General features: G+C 36.2%; 1 protein-coding gene across 1 annotated transcript in view; it reads left to right on the top strand.

Moving 5' to 3' along the window:
• Positions 1-17,500, top strand: part of LOC136844743 (protein FAM133B-like) — a 66,688-nt gene that overhangs the window by 15,172 nt on the left and 34,016 nt on the right. Inside the window, exon 2 of the mRNA XM_067113977.1 lies at positions 14,085-14,214. Coding sequence (XP_066970078.1) covers positions 14,085-14,214 — 130 coding nt within the window. The remainder of the gene's footprint in view (positions 1-14,084; positions 14,215-17,500) is intronic.

Here is a 17,500-nt window from a genome sequence, read left to right as displayed (position 1 = left end):
ATCGAGATAAGAAAAATCGAGAAATGGAATTTTCCTTCGCGTCCTCTCGCCGAAGCGTCGGAATGGAATCTCACAGGACGTTTCTGGTCGTGGTGGGAATTGTCAATTTTCTCTTGGTTTCATTTTCTGAAGTGGAGAATTATAATTCTATGGATCGCGTGTGTGTGTGTGTGTTTTTTTAGAAAAAGATTTTTGGGGGGGGGCTTTTTTTCGATTTTTGGAAAGTGTGGGATTACTCAGAGAATTTTGGATTTGTTTCTTGATGGGCACAATTATAATTATATGTATGCACAGCTGTAATTTATATATGTATGTATGTGCATATATATATTATATATATATACATATACAGATATATATAATTTGTTTATTTATTTATTTATATGTTATATATATGAATATAATATATATATATATATATATATATATATATATATATATATATATATATATATATATATATATATATATATATATATATTATATATATATATATATGTGTGTGTGTGTGTGTGTGTTTATGTCCATATATATATGAGTAAAAAGCCGCAATAATGTAAATGAGAGACCGTATTTTTCCAAAATACAAAGGAAGTTAAAACAATATATATATATATATATATATATATATATATATATATATATGTATGTGTGTGTGTGTGTGTATATGTACACACAGTATGTGTGTGTAGTCAGTCTTCTAATTTATTTATGAAATTGTTTGGCAGCCAGCCTCAACATACCGCACTCATTAAATCGTAATCAATCGCAGTTGTAACATTTGGCACAAAAGTTCCTCTGCTCGGGAAACCCGTCCATGAAATCCTGATGTCGAAACCTCTCTCTCTCTCTCTCTCTCTCTCTCTCTCTCTCTCTCTCTCTCTGACCAACAGAAAACGGGACTAATTGGAGAATTAGTGCCTTACTCTTCCTCGTTTTTTGGTTTTCTATAAAAGAAAACTATTGTGCCGGCTTTGTCTGTCCGTCCGCACTTTATTCTGTCCGCCCTCAGATCTTAAAAACTGCTGAGGCTAGAGGGCTGCAAATTGGTATGTTGGTCATCCACCCTCCAGTCATCACACATACCAAATTGCAGCCCTCTAGCCTCCTCAGTAGTTTTATTTTATTTAAGGTTTAAGTTAGCCATGATCGTGCTGCTGGCAACAATATAGGATAGTCCACCACCGAGCCTTGGTCAATGTTTCATGGGCCGCGACTCATTCAGCATTATACCGGGACCACCTAAAGATAGATCTATTTTCGGTGGCCTCGATTATACGCTGTAGCTGCTGTACAGAAAACTCGATTGCGCCGAAGAAACTTCGGCGCATTTTTTACTTGTTTTTTTTTTTATATTTCCTCCATGATATAAATCTAGGAAATTGATATTGCCACGGAAAATATTTTTTTCCGTTTCGGGAAACTGCAATTGTAATTGGATACAGCCCACGAACGGTGAATAATGGAAGTGATATGTTTTGGGTAGGTGTTTTTTTTTTTTTTTTAGGGGATAATTGAATGATTTTGTTTTATTGGCTTTCAGTTGTAAACTGAGCTGGCTTTTATTTTTTTGGGGGTGGGGGAGGCGGTGTAACAAAGTTTGTCTATTGTTCAACTGTGTTTGGGATATATATATATATATATATATATATATATATATATATATATATATATATATATATATATATATATATATATATATAATGTGTGTGAATATGTAATTTATTAAATATATAATTATATATATAGATATAAATAAATATATATATATATATATATATATATATATATATATATATATATATATATTATTATATATATATACATACAACTTTATCAAAAGCATTGCTTCAGTGACACAACTTTCGTCAAAGCAATACATACACAACATACATACAATTGCTTCAGTGACACAGTTTTCTCACATACAACAATTGCTTCAGTGACACAACTTTCGTCAAAAGCAATTGCTTCAGTGACATCAAGAATTTCTTCATATCGTTGGAGTTTTTTTTTTTTTCCCGATTCTCGTGCGTTAGTTTCTGGTGAAGAATACTACGCAGGCTTCGTCCTTCTTCCATTCGTTGGTTTCTGTCGAGACAGCTGTTTCGCCAAACGGTGGCATTTTCGAGCGACTTCTGACTTACAGCGTGGCCTTTCGACTTGCTTATATCATATAGTGAGCGGAGAATGACCTTGAGACCTGGGTACTGTGGTTGGTCAAGGGATTAGAAGCTTAACAGTTTGCGGGCGTTGCTTTGAGTAAAGTTAAGTATACCTTAGTTTAACCAGACCACTGAGCTGATTAACAGCTCTCCTAGAGAGGGCTGGCCCGAAGGATTAGATTTATTTTGCGTGGCTAAGAACCAACTGGTTACCTAGCAACGGGACCTACAGCTCATTGTGGAATCCGAACCACATTATAGCGAGAAATGAATTTCTATCACCAGAAATAAATTCCTCTAATTCTTCATTGGCCGGTCGGAGAATCGAACCCGGGGCCAGCAGAGTGCTAGCTGAGAACGGTACCCACCCTCCCAATGAAGAACTGTTGCTTTGAGTACAAAGAGCATTTAAGTATATGTATATAAGTTTTTCTTAAATGTTTTGGATAAAGGCTGACGGAATTTTGCAATGGTTTGGGTCTACATGTAGTAATTTATCTTTTAGTTTTCTGTGCAAGAAAACTATTGTGCCGGCTTTGTCTGTCCGTCCGCACTTTTTCTGTCCGCCCTCAGACCTTAGAAACCATTGAGGCTAGAGGGCTGCAAATTGGTATGTTGACCATCCACCCTCCAATCATCAAACTTACCAAATTGCAGCCCTCTAGCCTCAGTGATTTTTATTTTATTTAAGGTTAAAGTTAGCCAGGATCGTGCTATAGGTACTAGCAACACAGGCCGCCACCGGGCCGTGCCTGAAAGTTTCATGGGCTGCGGCTGAAAGTTTCAAACAGCATTATACGCTGTACAGAAAACTCGATTGCGCCGAAGAAACTTCGGCGCATTTTGTACTTGTGTGTATATGGAACAGCCTAGATCATTTTCGTTATTCACGTTGTAAAATAATGTATTTGGTGTAAATGACGATATCAGTTTTATTTTTTAAAATTTTATGCTTCAAATTGACAGCAGTAAAGTTTATATGTTTGGAAAGACACTTTATTGTAGTTTTGTATTGTGTAGAAATATTTGTTCCATTTTTGGCAAATGTTTATTTTACAGCATAGTTTTCAAGTCTTTGTTTTTGCCTGAACTGAAGTCGGTATTTTGACCTCTTATTTCTTGTATTCATTTGTTTGTTCATTTTTCTGTTCTTTTTTGAAAACGCAAAACCTTAAAAAAAAAAAAACGTAAAACCGTAACCATTCAGCTGTTCCTATCCCCCGCCGCTAAACTGCGGAACTCTCTCATGCTTCGTGTTTCCTTTACTTATAACCTTCCTCACTAAACTGCGGAACTCTCTCCATGCTTCGTGTTTCCTTTACTTATAACCTTTCTCACTAAACTGCGGAACTCTCTCCATGCTTCGTGTTTCCTTTACTTATAACCTTTCTCACTAAACTGCGGATCTCTCTCCATGCTTCGTGTTTCCTTGACTTATAACCTTTCTCACTAAACTGCGGAACTCTCTCCGTGCTTCGTGTTTCCTTGACTCATAACCTTCCTCACTAAACTGCGGGACTCTCTCCGTGCCTCGTGTTTCCCTTACTTATAAGCTTCCTCATATCAAGAACCTAAAGACTTTCACTTCCCCTTTTTCGGTCCTGGGCAAGAAAAGGGAGTAAGTATATTTTGATGGGAATATTTTTGTGGCGTAAAGCCAGCTGCTCGGGTGTGGGGTTGCGACCTTCCAACTTGCAACATATACCTTGGGAGGATTTCGGCGTGAACGAGAATGGGGCACAAGGAGGATTGAAAAGCAAATAGAATGAAAGTGGGCGTAAAGTTAAAAAAAAAAATTACAATAAAAAGTGGGAATTATTGTTGAACGGCTGTTGGTCACAGTGAAGCATATTGAGAGAGAGAGAGAGAGAGAGAGAGAGAGAGAGAGAGAGAGAGAGAGAGAAACATGGCGGTAGAATACTTGCTCAAAACAAGCACGTGAGAGAGAGAGAGAGAGAGAGAGAGAGAGAGAGAGAGAGAGAGAGAGAGAGAGAGAGAGAAACATGATTTGGTAGAAATACTTGTTCAAAATAAATGAGAGAGAGAGAGAGAGAGAGAGAGAGAGAGAGAGAGAGAGAGAGAGAGAGAGAGAGAGCAAGAAATTTAACAGACAAGCATTTGAGAGAGAGAGAGAGAGAGAGAGAGAGAGGGAGAGAGAAACATGGCGGTAGAATACTTGCTCAAAACAAGCACGTGAGAGAGAGAGAGAGAGAGAGAGAGAGAGAGAAACATGACGGTAGAATACTTGTTCAAAACAAGCATGAGAGAGAGAGAGAGAGAGAGAGAGAGAGAGAGAGAGAGAGAGAGAGAGAGAGAGAAACATGGCGGTAGAATACTTGCTCAAAACAAGCACGTGAGAGAGAGAGAGAGAGAGAGAGAGATGCCGCAAGAAATACTGGTAATAGACAAGCATTTGAGAGAGAGAGAGAGAACAAGAAAGCAAAATACAAGAGAGAGAGAGAGAGAGAGAGAGAGAGAGAGAGAGAGAGAGAGAGAGAGAGAAAGAGAGAGAGAGAAACTAAGACACACATACAATAGACATTGTATATGAGAGAAAGAGAGAGAGAGAGAGAGAGAGAGATAACAAGAAACATAACCCAAGAAATACTTGCAAAATACAAGAGAGAGAGAGAGAGAGAGAGAGAGAGAGAGAGAGAGAGAGAGAGAGAAAACTTGACTAAGACACACATACAATAGACATTGTATATGAGAGAAAGAGAGAGAGAGAGAGAGAGAGAGATAACAAGAAACATAACTCCAAGAAATACTTGCAAAATACAAGAGAGAGAGAGATCTTTAGAGCAGAGAGAGAGAGAGAAGACCCATTAAAGTAGACATTTATTGATAACAAGAAACATAAAAGTTTGCAAAATATTGAGAGAGAGAGAGAGAGAGAGAGAGAGAGAGAGAGAGAGAGAGAGCCTCGGGCGAAACGCCATCTTTTATGCAGTTATCGGAAATCCCATTAAAGTGTCTTTATTGGAAGGTAAAAGTTTTATTGCGATCGTGAAATTTTTAACTCATCTCTCTCTCTCTCTCTCTCTCTCTCTCTCTCTCTCTCTCTCTCTCTCTCTCTCTCTTCCACTTTCAGATACATATTCAGACTGATCTTTCATAAATACATACGTATGTATAACCGGGAACGCACATATTCATGTTTTTAATTTCAATTATTATTATTATTATTATTATTATTATTATTATTATTATAGTTTATTATTATGTGTGTATTTTTAATATAGTTTATATATATATATATATATATATATATATATATATATATATATATATATATAAATATATATATATATATATATATATATATATATATATATATATATATATATATAGTATATATAACTCTTCAATAACTAATATGTTATGCTTTTGTCTTACCGGATGTGAACATGCTTCATTCATTACGATATAATGCAAAGATGCGTTTTTATAAATTTTTATCCTTTCAGAAATTATCTCAGATTTTTAAAGATGTTTCAACAAGAATATCTTGCAATATCTTTTCAATATTGTGAAAAGGAATGTACGGATTGGTGTCCATACTTCTTCCAAACATTAATTAATGTTTTAAGACATTTTTATCCCTTCACGAATTAAGTAATTCTTAACCTAAAAAAAAAATGATATATCTATTCACATAATTTGAAAACCTCTTAGGGCGCTAGTGCCGTCAGTAGGTGCACTGTAGGCGTTACTTAAGGATCATAGCAGCGTCCCTTCGGCCCCTAGCTGCTGAAACCCCTTTCGTTCCTTTTACTGTACCTCCTCTCATATTCTCTCTTTTCCATCTTACTGTAAACCCTCTCCTAAACAATTGATTCATTGTGCAACTGCAAAAGGTTTTCCTCTTGTTACACCTTTCAAACCTTTTGATGTCAATTTCCGTTTCAGCGCTGAGTGACATCATAGGTCCCAGCGCTTGGCCTCCGGCCTAAATTCTATATTCAGTTCAATTCAATTTAGTTCAATTCATAAGTTGAAAAGGAATATATAATGCTCGGTTGTTTCAAAATTGAATACATTTGCGTGTAGTGCAGCATGTATTAGTTCGTGAGAATTTCAATACGCCTTTTGAGCATAGTTTTAGTTTCTCTTTAAATATGCATCAAAATCCGTATTGCTTTAAAGCTCAAGCAATTTTAACCGCGTGTGTGTGTTCAAGAGGAGCCGTTTGTGCTGCACAAAAGACTTCGGCGCAATCGAGGTTTTTGTACAGCCGCTACAGCGTATAATCAAGGCCACCGAAAATAGATCTATCTTTCGGTGGTCTCGGTATAATGCTGTATGAGCCGCGGTATATTGTTGCCAGAAGCACGATTATGGCCAACTTTAACCTTAAATAAAATAAAAACGACTGAGGCTAGGGGGCTGCAATTTGGTATGTTTGATGACTGGAGGGTGGATGATCAGCATACCAATTTGCAGCCCTCTCTAGCCTCAGTGGTTTTTAAGAGCTGAGGGCGGACAGAAAAAGTGCGGACTGAATAAAGTGCGGACTTTTAAGAAAACTGAAAATAACTGAATAATCACAAGATTGCCAAACGAGGCAAAGAACACATTACAAAGAGCCCTCAGCCACATTTCATTCCACTGCTTGCAACTCCAGCATGAGAGAGAGAGAGAGAGAGAGAGAGAGAGAGAGAGAGAGGAGAGAAGAGAGATTAAAAGCATGAATACTGCCGCAAATAAATATTGTTTGCCTAAAACATACCAGTGCTGAATCATATTCTTACGCAAAAATCATGTGTTACAGATTTTTATGTGATATTCTGAGTGGCAGAGAGAGAGAGAGAGAGAGAGAGAGAGAGAGAGAGAGAGAGAGAGAGAGAGAGAGAGAGAGAGAGAGAGAGAAAGAGAGAAAGAGAGAGCTATGAATATACCCGAAAATAGTTAATATTTAACAGAAAACTCTCTTAGATTTGAATAAGCCCACATATCCCACGATGAGAAAAATTGTGTTTGAAATGAATAAAAAATAAATAGGTAACGTCGGGGCAATAAACATATATAATCTATAAATATAAAATAAGCTCCAACATTTCCCAAGAGAAATCTTTCACCCAGCATCGAAAGATATATTGCATCAAAGGTAACTTTGAGTGGGATGAATTTTATAACTCGCACTGAATCGCTTCATAAATAGGTTTTTTTATTTATATATATATATATATATATATATATATATATATATATATATATATATATATATATATATATATGTGTATGTGTGTGTGTGTATATATATATATATATACAGTATATATAAACACACTTTTTGAAAACTAATATGTTTTTATACTGTCGAATGTGAACGCATTTTATTCATTTTAAATATAACACAGATTATTAATATTTTCAACAAGGAATATTTTGCAATGTTATCCTTGGAAATAAAATGGGAAATATTAGAACTTCGAAAAAGATTCCAATATTTTGCAGGTGGGGAGGCCAACTTACGCAGCACGAATTTTATAGCCGTCACCAAAACGCCTCCCCTAAAGAATTTTATATTTTTGCCATCCCAGAAGAATTTTATATTTTTACAGCGAGAACGCCTTTCAAGCCAGATAAAAGGTCACATGACCGTTGTGAAACCTCGAGGACAAGGAAAAAAAATAACAGGTCGTGAAACTGAACTGTCAAAAACTGCTAGACCGCATGCGTAGCTTTTTCTCACCACAGATTTTTATACGTAACCACTTCTGAACTTCAACCTATTTGTTACGTAAAAAACCTCATCAATACATATTCTTTTTGTTTTCTCTCTAAGTGTTATTTTCCTTCTTTAAAACTTGAATTTTCGTTTTCTTGAAAAGAACTTGATTTTTCAGTATGTTCGTCAATTGTTGTAATGAATTGCTTTGATGTGTATATACCTTTGTTATCTATATGATAATACTAAGAATCTGAAATGTTTGTTTGTTTGTTTGCACAGCCGAAGTTAAACGGGCCTGGTGCTGCCCTTAGGCTTCACCTTCCCCCCTCCCTTTCCCCCTCTTCCTTCCCCCTCCCTATCACCAATCCCCCTACCCTTGCACCCTCCCCCTTCCCCTCCCACACCCCCTCCCTTCCCCAAATTTTGAACAAAGTGGCCCAACTGGTGTAGCATTCCCTTAATGCTCTGAAGTGTTGATTTGTATAATTTCTGAAAAGGGCACTAAATTGGGCATGATGTATGTCCCTTGGATTTGATTGTAGGGAAACTTGATCGAAATTTCTGCTTGGTCCTTCAAACACTTGTTTTTCGTTTTTTAGTTTCCTGGAAAGAAAACTATTGAGATGGCTTTGTCTGTCCGTCCTCACATTTTCTGTCCGCTCTCAGATCTTAAAAACTACTGAGACTAGAGGGCTGCAAATTGGTATGTTGATCATCCACCCTCCAATCATCATACATACCAAATTGCAGCCCTGTAGCCTCAGTTATTTGTATTTTATTTAAGGTTAAAGTTGGCCGTAATCGTGCTTCTGGCAACGATATAGGATAGGCCGCCACTGGGCCGTGGTTAAAGTTTCATGGGCCGCTGCTCGTACAGCATTATACCGAGACCACCGAAAGATGGATCATATTTTATCTTATTTGCGTTGGCCTTGATTATACGCTGATTGTAAGCTCTTCGTTGGGTGAGTCGGTAGAGCTGCGGACTGGCACTCGCTGGGCTGAGTTCGATTCCTGGCCGGCTGATGAAGAGTTAGAGGAATTTATTTCTGGTGATAGAAATTCATTTCTCGCTATAATGTGGTTCGGATTCCACAATAAGTTTAGGTCCCGTTCTAAGTAACCATTGGTTCTTAGCTACGTAAAAAGTCTAATTCGGGCCAGAGGAGAGCTGTTAATCAGCTCAGTAGTCTGGTAAAACTAAGGTAAATTTAACTACAGAAAACTCGATTATTGCAATTTTACTTGTTTTTTGTAAAATTTGTCTAGATGTTTTCATAATAAATAATAATCATTATTGCATTGTCATTTTGTTCTCGTGTTTTTCTAAATAGCTTTGTTGTTTCAGATAGGCTGTTGTGGATTTTCTAATATTCATTTCAAAACTATTTATTTTTGCAAGGGAAATTCATCTCATATTTTAATTTCTTTCCTGTGGAATATTCTCCATTTATTTATTATTATTCTCACACCAATTTAGCAGAAACAAGAACGAGCAAAGATAGGAGACGGGACGAAGGCTGGAGGAGACTATCGTACTATCGATTTCTCCCCTCCCCTCCCCTCCCCCGTCTCCCTTAACCCCCCTCGCCTTCCTCACTTCTCTTATGCCCCCCTCTCCCCTCCTCCCCCCCCGTGATTTGCATTGTTGTTGCTAAGACCCGGCAATTCTTCTCTCGCCTCGTCTCCGCGATGCGCCCTTGTTACCAACTTTGCGTTCGTGAATGCAAGAGGCTTTCTGAAACCCCCGTCTTTTGTCGTGCTGCCTTTCTTTTTTTTATTTTTCTTAGAGTTAGTATTTATTTATCATTATTATTATTCTGGAAGCGAGGCGACCCTGTAACGAGGCTATAAATACCGAGAATTCAAAGCCACAGCAGTGTTATAAATATTTATGCACGGGGTTCAAAATGATAAGGAGAGACTTTCAGATATTGCACCTTTTCTCTCGTCGACCCTACTAAGCGGTAAACCAGTGGAGGGAGTGTTCATTTTATTATTATTATTATTATTATTATTATTATTATTATTATTATTATTATTATTAAGAAATATTCTGGGTAGCAGGAGTCTTGAAATGGAGAAACAATTCCAGTTATGTGTGGGTACAGATGTATTTAATTTTCAATAGACATGTACCCATAAATAACTGTGGATTTGTTTCTCCATTATTATTATTATTATTATTATTATTATTATTATTATTATTATTATTATTATTATTATTATTACTTTGGATTACATTTTCTGTCCTTTGTTTTTTTTTAATTTCTGACGTCTCTTTTCGTTTTCTGTAGCATTAAGTTAACTGTTCGTTAATCTTTGTAATGTAACGCCGTGTTCTACTATGTTAAATACCACTGTTAACTTAACAATTTTACTATTTCATAACAATACAGTGTTTAGCAATGTGGCTTTGCCCTACCTTCACCGTAAATGTCAGAGTATAATGGTATATTTGCCTTTGAGAAATGCACAAAGTAATAGTCATTATTATTGTCTTCAGAACTGAAAAGTAATGATATATTTACCTTCGATAAGTGCAATAAATGGTAATTGATATTGTCGTAAGCACTGAAAGTGCAATCAGCAATGGGAGTTCTACCCTGTCGTAGCAATAAATAAAGGGAATTTTATCCTGCCGTTACAACAAATAATGGGAGTTTTACCCTGGTTTGCTAATAAATAGTGGCGAATGCACCCTTCTTGCAAATACTAAATAATGGGATTTTACCATTTTTATGTGGACAAGATAGTGGAAATATTAATATTAAATTAATATCAACTAATGGAGACTTTGCCATTTTTGCAAACGAAAGATGAGTCGTTAGCACAAAATAATGGGAATTTCTTTTGTTAGTTACAAAATAATGGATGTATGGAGAATATGGGAATATTTCAATTTTAATATGCAGGGAATAATGGTGGGTTTTGCATGAGATGATCGTCACTTTGATGTGGTTAAATGGGCGAAAGAAGTGTTTTCAGTTTATTGCAGAAATAAATTGAAGTGCATTGTATTTTGGGGCAGAGCAAGAAGTAATGGCGCTTTTCCATGGAGTATGGAATATTGACGGTAATTCAGCCCTTGTTGAATTCTTGTGGTTATTCTAATGGGCGTTACTAGAACTAGATTCAGTAGATGAACCCTATTCATGGAACAAGCCCACCACAGGGTCCACTGACTTGAAATTCAAGATTCCAAAAAATATGATGTTCATTGTAGAGAAGGTTTCAAGCTTCCAAAAAATATGGTGTTCATTAGAAAGAAGTAAGAGAAGGTATTCAAGCTTCCAAAAAATATGGTGTTCATTAGAAAGAAGTAAGAGAAGGTATTCAAGCTTCCAAAAAATATGGTGTTCATTAGAAAGAAGTAAGAGAAGGTATTCAAGCTTCCAAAAAATATGGTGTTCATTAGAAAGAAGTTGAGGTATTCTTCCATGGTGTTCATTAAAGAAGTACTTATTAATCAAAAAATATGGTGTTCATTACTAAGAGAAGGTATTATCCAAAAATATGGTGTTCATTAGAAAGAAGTAAGAGAATTATTCATTTCAAAAAATATGGTGTTCATTAGAAAGAAGTAAGAGAAGGTATTCAAGCTTCCAAAAATATGGTGTTCATTATTATTATCCAAAAAATATGGTGTTATTATTATTATTCATGGTGTTCATTAGAAAGATGAAGCTTCCAAAAATATGGTGTTCATTAGAAAGAAGTAAGAGAAGGTATTCAAGCTTCCAAAAATATGGTGTTCATTCAAGAGAAGGTATTCAAGCTTCCAAAAAATAGAAGAAGTAAGGAAGGTATTCAAGCTTCCAAAAATATGGTGTTCATTAGAAAGAAGTAAGAGAAGGTATTCAAGCTTCCAAAAAATATGTGTTCATTAGAAAGAAGTAAGAGAAATTCAAGCTTCCAAAAATATGGTGTTCATTAGAAAAATAAGAGAAGGTATTCAAGCTTCCAAAAAATAGGTGTTCAAGTATTCAAGCTTTCCAAAAATATGATGTTCATTAGAAAGAAGTAAGAGAAGGTATTCAAGCTTCCAAAAAATATGGTGTTCATTAGAAAGAAGTAAGAGGAAGTAAAGAGAAATTCAGAAAGAAGAAATCTCACTTATTAAAAAAGGAAAAACATTAATAAATAGATAAAAATGTATAAAAATACAAGAAGAATAGTATTAGTGTAGCAATGCATCGCATCTTCGCTTCAACTTCTGAAGAAGTTCCAATTGCACAAAATCCTCAGTAGGGAGACTGTCCCACAGTCCAACGGTTTGAGGAGCAACGAAGGACCTCGGGAACCGAGAATTTCGACAGCGAGGCTAAACATTTAATGCAACGATACGTCTTTCTCTTGGCCTTGGATATAAAACTACTTACGCACGGTGTCGTAACGTTAGAAAATCGTTTCATAAAATATATTATAAAAATCGTTCAGACTTCCTTTGGCTCCTGAATTTGAATTACTTGAGTTGAATGACTTCGACATCAGTTCCTGGAGTTGCCAACTAGGGCGATAACGCCGATTCTTAATGTGAGAGTTGCCAGTTCTTTTTTTTCTTGAAGTTGAAAGGATTATAAATCTGTCTCTCGGCTTGGGGGGGGAGGAGGAGGAAAAGTTGAGGGAAGTGAGAAGTTGGGGCAAATTGCCTTTGGGGAGGGAGGGAGAGAGGATGAGGAATGCCTCTCATTTAATTATTATTATTATTATTATTATTATTATTATTATTATTATTATTATTATTATTATTATCATCATCACTCGGTTACTTATTATTTTTTATAACTATTATTATCTTAATTATCAGTCAGTTATGTATTTATTATTATTATTGTTATTATAATTATTATCATTTAATGTTATTATTGTCACTCATCATTAAATGTATAGTTATTTATAATTTAATTATTATTATCACTCATTTATTATCATTATTAGTTTGGTTTATTATTATTATTATTATTATTATTATTATTATTATTATTATTATTATATTATTATTATTATTATTATTATTATTATTATTATTATTATTATTATCATCTTCACTCTCATATGGGTGAGAAGAAGATGTCCTCAATCGAGAGATGAACAGTTAAAGAAGCTGAACAGCTTAATGAATAACAGACGAGAAGGAAAACGGCCTCAGTGATGAAAAATGGTTCTACCAACTGGAAAACGTATCAGCTGGAAACACAGAATAAGAGAGAGAATTCTAACTCCTGGAAGTGGATTTTCAGATTAGCAGCAAGTGACCAGATTTCTGGCGATATCCATAAAATGCAAAGAAGTTTTCAAATGACTTAGTTTAAGATGATGTAAAAAGTGCTGTCTTTGAACAAGCATGTATCCCATAGGTGTGAAGGACTAGATGATGATGATGATGATAGATAATGATGATAAATAATGATGATAATGACACACAAGACGCTAAGAATCTGAAGAAAAATGACAACGTGCAATAAGGTTGGTGAATTACTTTGTTTAAGTATGGTGCGAAAAATTGCTGTCTTCAACAAGATTGTATCCCATAGATGCCAAGGGATAGATGATAATAATAATGATGATGATGATGATGATTGATAATTATGATAAATAATAATGATAATGACACAGAAGAACTAATGAAAACACAGAACTGGAAGCTGGAATCTGACCACTGCTTCAGAAACGTATCATAAAATCTTATACAACAATTTAATATTGACCTAAAAATTGACATATTATTATTATTATTATTATTATTATTATTATTATTATTATTATTATTATTATTATTATTATTATTATTATTATTATTATTATCTTGAATTCTCATATTGGTGAGAAAAATGTGAATCTTGTGAAGTAATGCAATGTTAACATAAAAATTTATATATTATTATTATTATTATTATTATTATTATTAGTATTATTATTATTATTATTATTATTATTATTATTATTATCATCATCATCATCATCTTGATTCTCACATGGGTGAGAAAAAGGCGCTCTTAATCAAGAGGTAAATAGTTAAAGAAGTTGAACAGCTTAATGAAAAATGACTAGTATTTCTGAAACGGGCAGCCTAATCCAACCCCTTACTAGCCCAGACCCGGAGACAGAAAGAAAGAAAGAAAGGAAGAGAAGGAGAAAGAAATCAAGAAAGAAAGGAAGATAAAAAAAAAATGCACTTCTATGTTAATAAGCCGTGTTTTAAACCCTCCAAGAAACCTCTCATATCTCGCCCTTGAAGTCAGACGGGATGAAGGAAGCCATTATGAGATTCGAGATGCCACTTCAGGGCATACAAGTGAGGGCAAGAAGAAGAAGAAGAAGAAGAAGAAGAAGAAGAAGAAGAAGAAGAAGAAGAAGGAGGAGGAGGAGGAGGTGGAAGAGATGAAGGAGAAGAAGAAGAAGAAGAAGAAGGAGGAGGATGAAGAAGAAGAAGAAGAAGAAGAAGAAGAAGAAGAAGAAGAAGAAGAAGAAGAAGGAGGAGGTGAAGAAGAAGAAGAAGAAGGAGGAGGTGGAAGAGAAGAAGAAGAAGAAGAAGAGGAGGAGGAGGAGGAGGAGGAGGAGGAGGAGGAGGAGGAGGAGGAGGAGGAGGAGGAGGAGGAGGAGGAGGAGGAGGAGACTAAGAAAAAGAGGAAGAAGAAGGAGAAGAGAAAAAGAAGAAGGAAAATAAGGAGGAGGAGGAGACTAAGAAGAAGAAGAAGAAGAAGGAGAAGAAGAAAAAGTAAAAGGAGGAAGAGAAGAAGAAGAAGAAGGAGAAGAAGAAGTAGGAGAAGAAGAAAAAGAAGGAGGAGGAGAAGAAGAAGAAGAGGAGGAAGAGGAGGAGGGGAAGATGGAGACTAAGAAGAAGAAGAAGAAGTAGGAGAAGAAGAAAAAGAAGGAGGAGGAGGAGGAGGAGGAGGAGGAGGGGAAGAAGGAGAAGGAGGAGGCGAAGAAAAATAAGTAAAAAGGAGAACGAGAACAAGAAGAAGAAGAAGAAGAGGAGGAAGGAAAAAAGAAGAAGATGATGATGAAGACTAAGAAGAAGAAGAAGAAGAAAGGAGAAAAATAAGTAACAGGAAGAACGAGAATAAGAAAAATAAGAAGAAGAGGAAGGAGAAGAAGAAGACAAAAGCCCCTCGACGAGAGAATTGTCAATCAATATTACCTGTGACGTATCTCCCATCCAATGTCGACTCATCGGCTGGAATCAAATTACTCGACAAGAGACAAGGGTGTGATGAGAGAGAGAGAGAGAGAGAGAGAGAGAGAGAGAGAGAGAGAGAGAGAGAGCTGATTGGCGGAGGGGAAGGGGGAGAGTTTTTTTGGGGGAGAGGGTGTGAGGAGAAAGAAAAGATGTTTTTGGAGAAGGAAGGTGAGGTTAAAGGAATAGGGTATTTTGGGTAGGTTGAGAATGAGGGAAGTACATGGTAAATGGGGTAAGGGAAGAGGCGAAGAGTAGAGGGTTAAATGGGAGAGGGAATAAGAAGGAAGGGGGAGAAAGTCATTCAGGGGTAGGGGTGGGATATAAATGTCAAATGTTCAGTTCCATACATTTGAATGGTGTACGGGACATGTAGGGAGAATGGGAGAATGGTGAGCTAATCCGCCTGATAGGGTGGCTAGTTCCTCTCTCCCCTAGCTTTGACTTCCGGTTGGGTCGACTGGGTGAGGTGCAAGCGAGAACTGAACACCGGATTTAGCAAATGTCAGCCTGGTGCCCTACCACCTAGTACTGACTGAAAGTTTTCTCTATATTGACTGTCAACAAAGGGATTAGACACCTTTGTTATGAGGTTACTAGACTTCCTGATATGAACACACATTAAACATACATAAATACATCTTTAATTTGCACAGAACCTTCACGTTTGTGATTCATTTGCTTACTTTTCAGGATGATGTGGGTTCTTGAACACCTGTTTCCAACTTTTACCCGTAGCACTTTTACCTCTCTCTCTCTCTCTCTCTCTCTCTCTCTCTCTCTCTCTCTCTCTCTCTCTCTCAAAGGGAAGAACTAGGAACAAGGAACCAATGTATCTCAAGAAAGATTTACAAACCAGAAGAGAATATTCTCTCTCTCTCTCTCTCTCTCTCTCTCTCTCTCTCTCTCTGTTAACCTTTCTGTGGATCAGCCTCTGAGCAAGTCTGAGAACTTGTCACGATTATAGGGTAGAAAAAATAGCCCGTTGTCCTACTTTAATATTTATAGATACATTCTGGTGTAGACGTTGCGTGCAGATAATTGGGCAAGGTCGTTTGTTTTTGCGTCAACGTCCATAAACATAATGTTCATTGTGTGTTCTTGTGTGCGTGAGTTTTGTTGTTGTTTGAGCATGACTTGTTGTTGTTTGTGGGTCTGTTGTGTAAGTGAGTGCTTGTTTGTGATGATGATGAGGAGATGATGTTTGCTGTTTTGCCCCGAAATGGAAACCTGCAGTATTTGCAAAATTTTCGAAATTGAGATATGCCACCTACTTGGCTCTTGAAACACTAATACACAAGTTACTGCAGTTTCAGAATGATTCTTCAGTGCTTTATTTCGGGGGCCCCATTTGCAGTGTCTCAAAATTAGTAGTAAGGCAAGGGAAAACTGCAGTGTCTACCATTTTTCTCGGTTTTGTATTTTTGCAGATACTGCAATCTTCCATTTTAAGGCAGTATTGGACTCGTGAAACACTAATACACAAGTTACTGCAGTTTCAGAATGATTCTTCAGTGCTTTATTTAGGGGGTCCCATTTGCAGTATCTGCAAAATCAGTAGTAAGACAAGGAAGTATCTACCACTTTTCCCAGTTTTGTATTTTTGCAGACACCGCAGTCCTTCATTTTAGGGCAGTGTTGTTTAGCTGGTCCGCTGGTATAGTGGTTAGTGTCGTGGTATGCCACTCAGATGTGGAGGGTTCGCGTCTCCCTCCAGGGCGATGAAAAATCACTGGTTCTGTATCATGATCAGTTACTGCTGCAGTATGGGGTCTGCTGCGGTGGGAGGTTGAAACCAACATTCTTTGGAAGCTTGAATTTCAGGTCAGTGGCTCCTTTGGTGGGCTTGTTCATGTAAGTAGGTTTCATCTACTGTAATGATAATAACTGACTGGATGAGTGAGTGCGCAAATTTAGTCTACTTAATACCGTCTGGCTTTTGTGTAGAGGCGTTTCAGTGTATTTTTTCTTGTATGTGTATATTGTGTATGGCCAAGAGCTGAAATGAAATATTATTATTATTATTATTATTATTATTATTATTATTATTATTATTCATGTTTGATTACAAGACAAACAGAACGATGGACATAATTCTTTTTTTTTATTATTGGTTCTAGACGTGAATAATACTAGAAATAAACATGATAGGACAACTGAGCAGAGCTATAAGGAAGAAATTATTATTATTATTATTATTATTATTATTATTATTATTATTATTATTATAGCAACATAATTCACCCTGACAGTTGAGCAGACACTCAGAAGTTCCCACATGTGTTATAATTTCGGTATTTGTGTTACACAACTAATAATATAATGGTGATTATTAGCATCGTTATTGGTTGAAAGACCCACTTCTGTCGAAGTGTATAAATAACTTTGTTTACACTTATATAATAAAAAAATGAGCTTTTGCACGGTCGATGAAGCGTGTTGGAAGTTGGTGGAAAATGGTCTTGCTTTATATGATTTGGT

The sequence above is a fragment of the Macrobrachium rosenbergii genome, chromosome 13, assembly GCF_040412425.1.
Source record: "Macrobrachium rosenbergii isolate ZJJX-2024 chromosome 13, ASM4041242v1, whole genome shotgun sequence".
Lineage (NCBI taxonomy): Eukaryota > Metazoa > Arthropoda > Malacostraca > Decapoda > Palaemonidae > Macrobrachium > Macrobrachium rosenbergii.
Note: the sequence above shows the minus strand (reverse complement) of the source record. Positions and strands in the feature narration are given on the sequence as shown.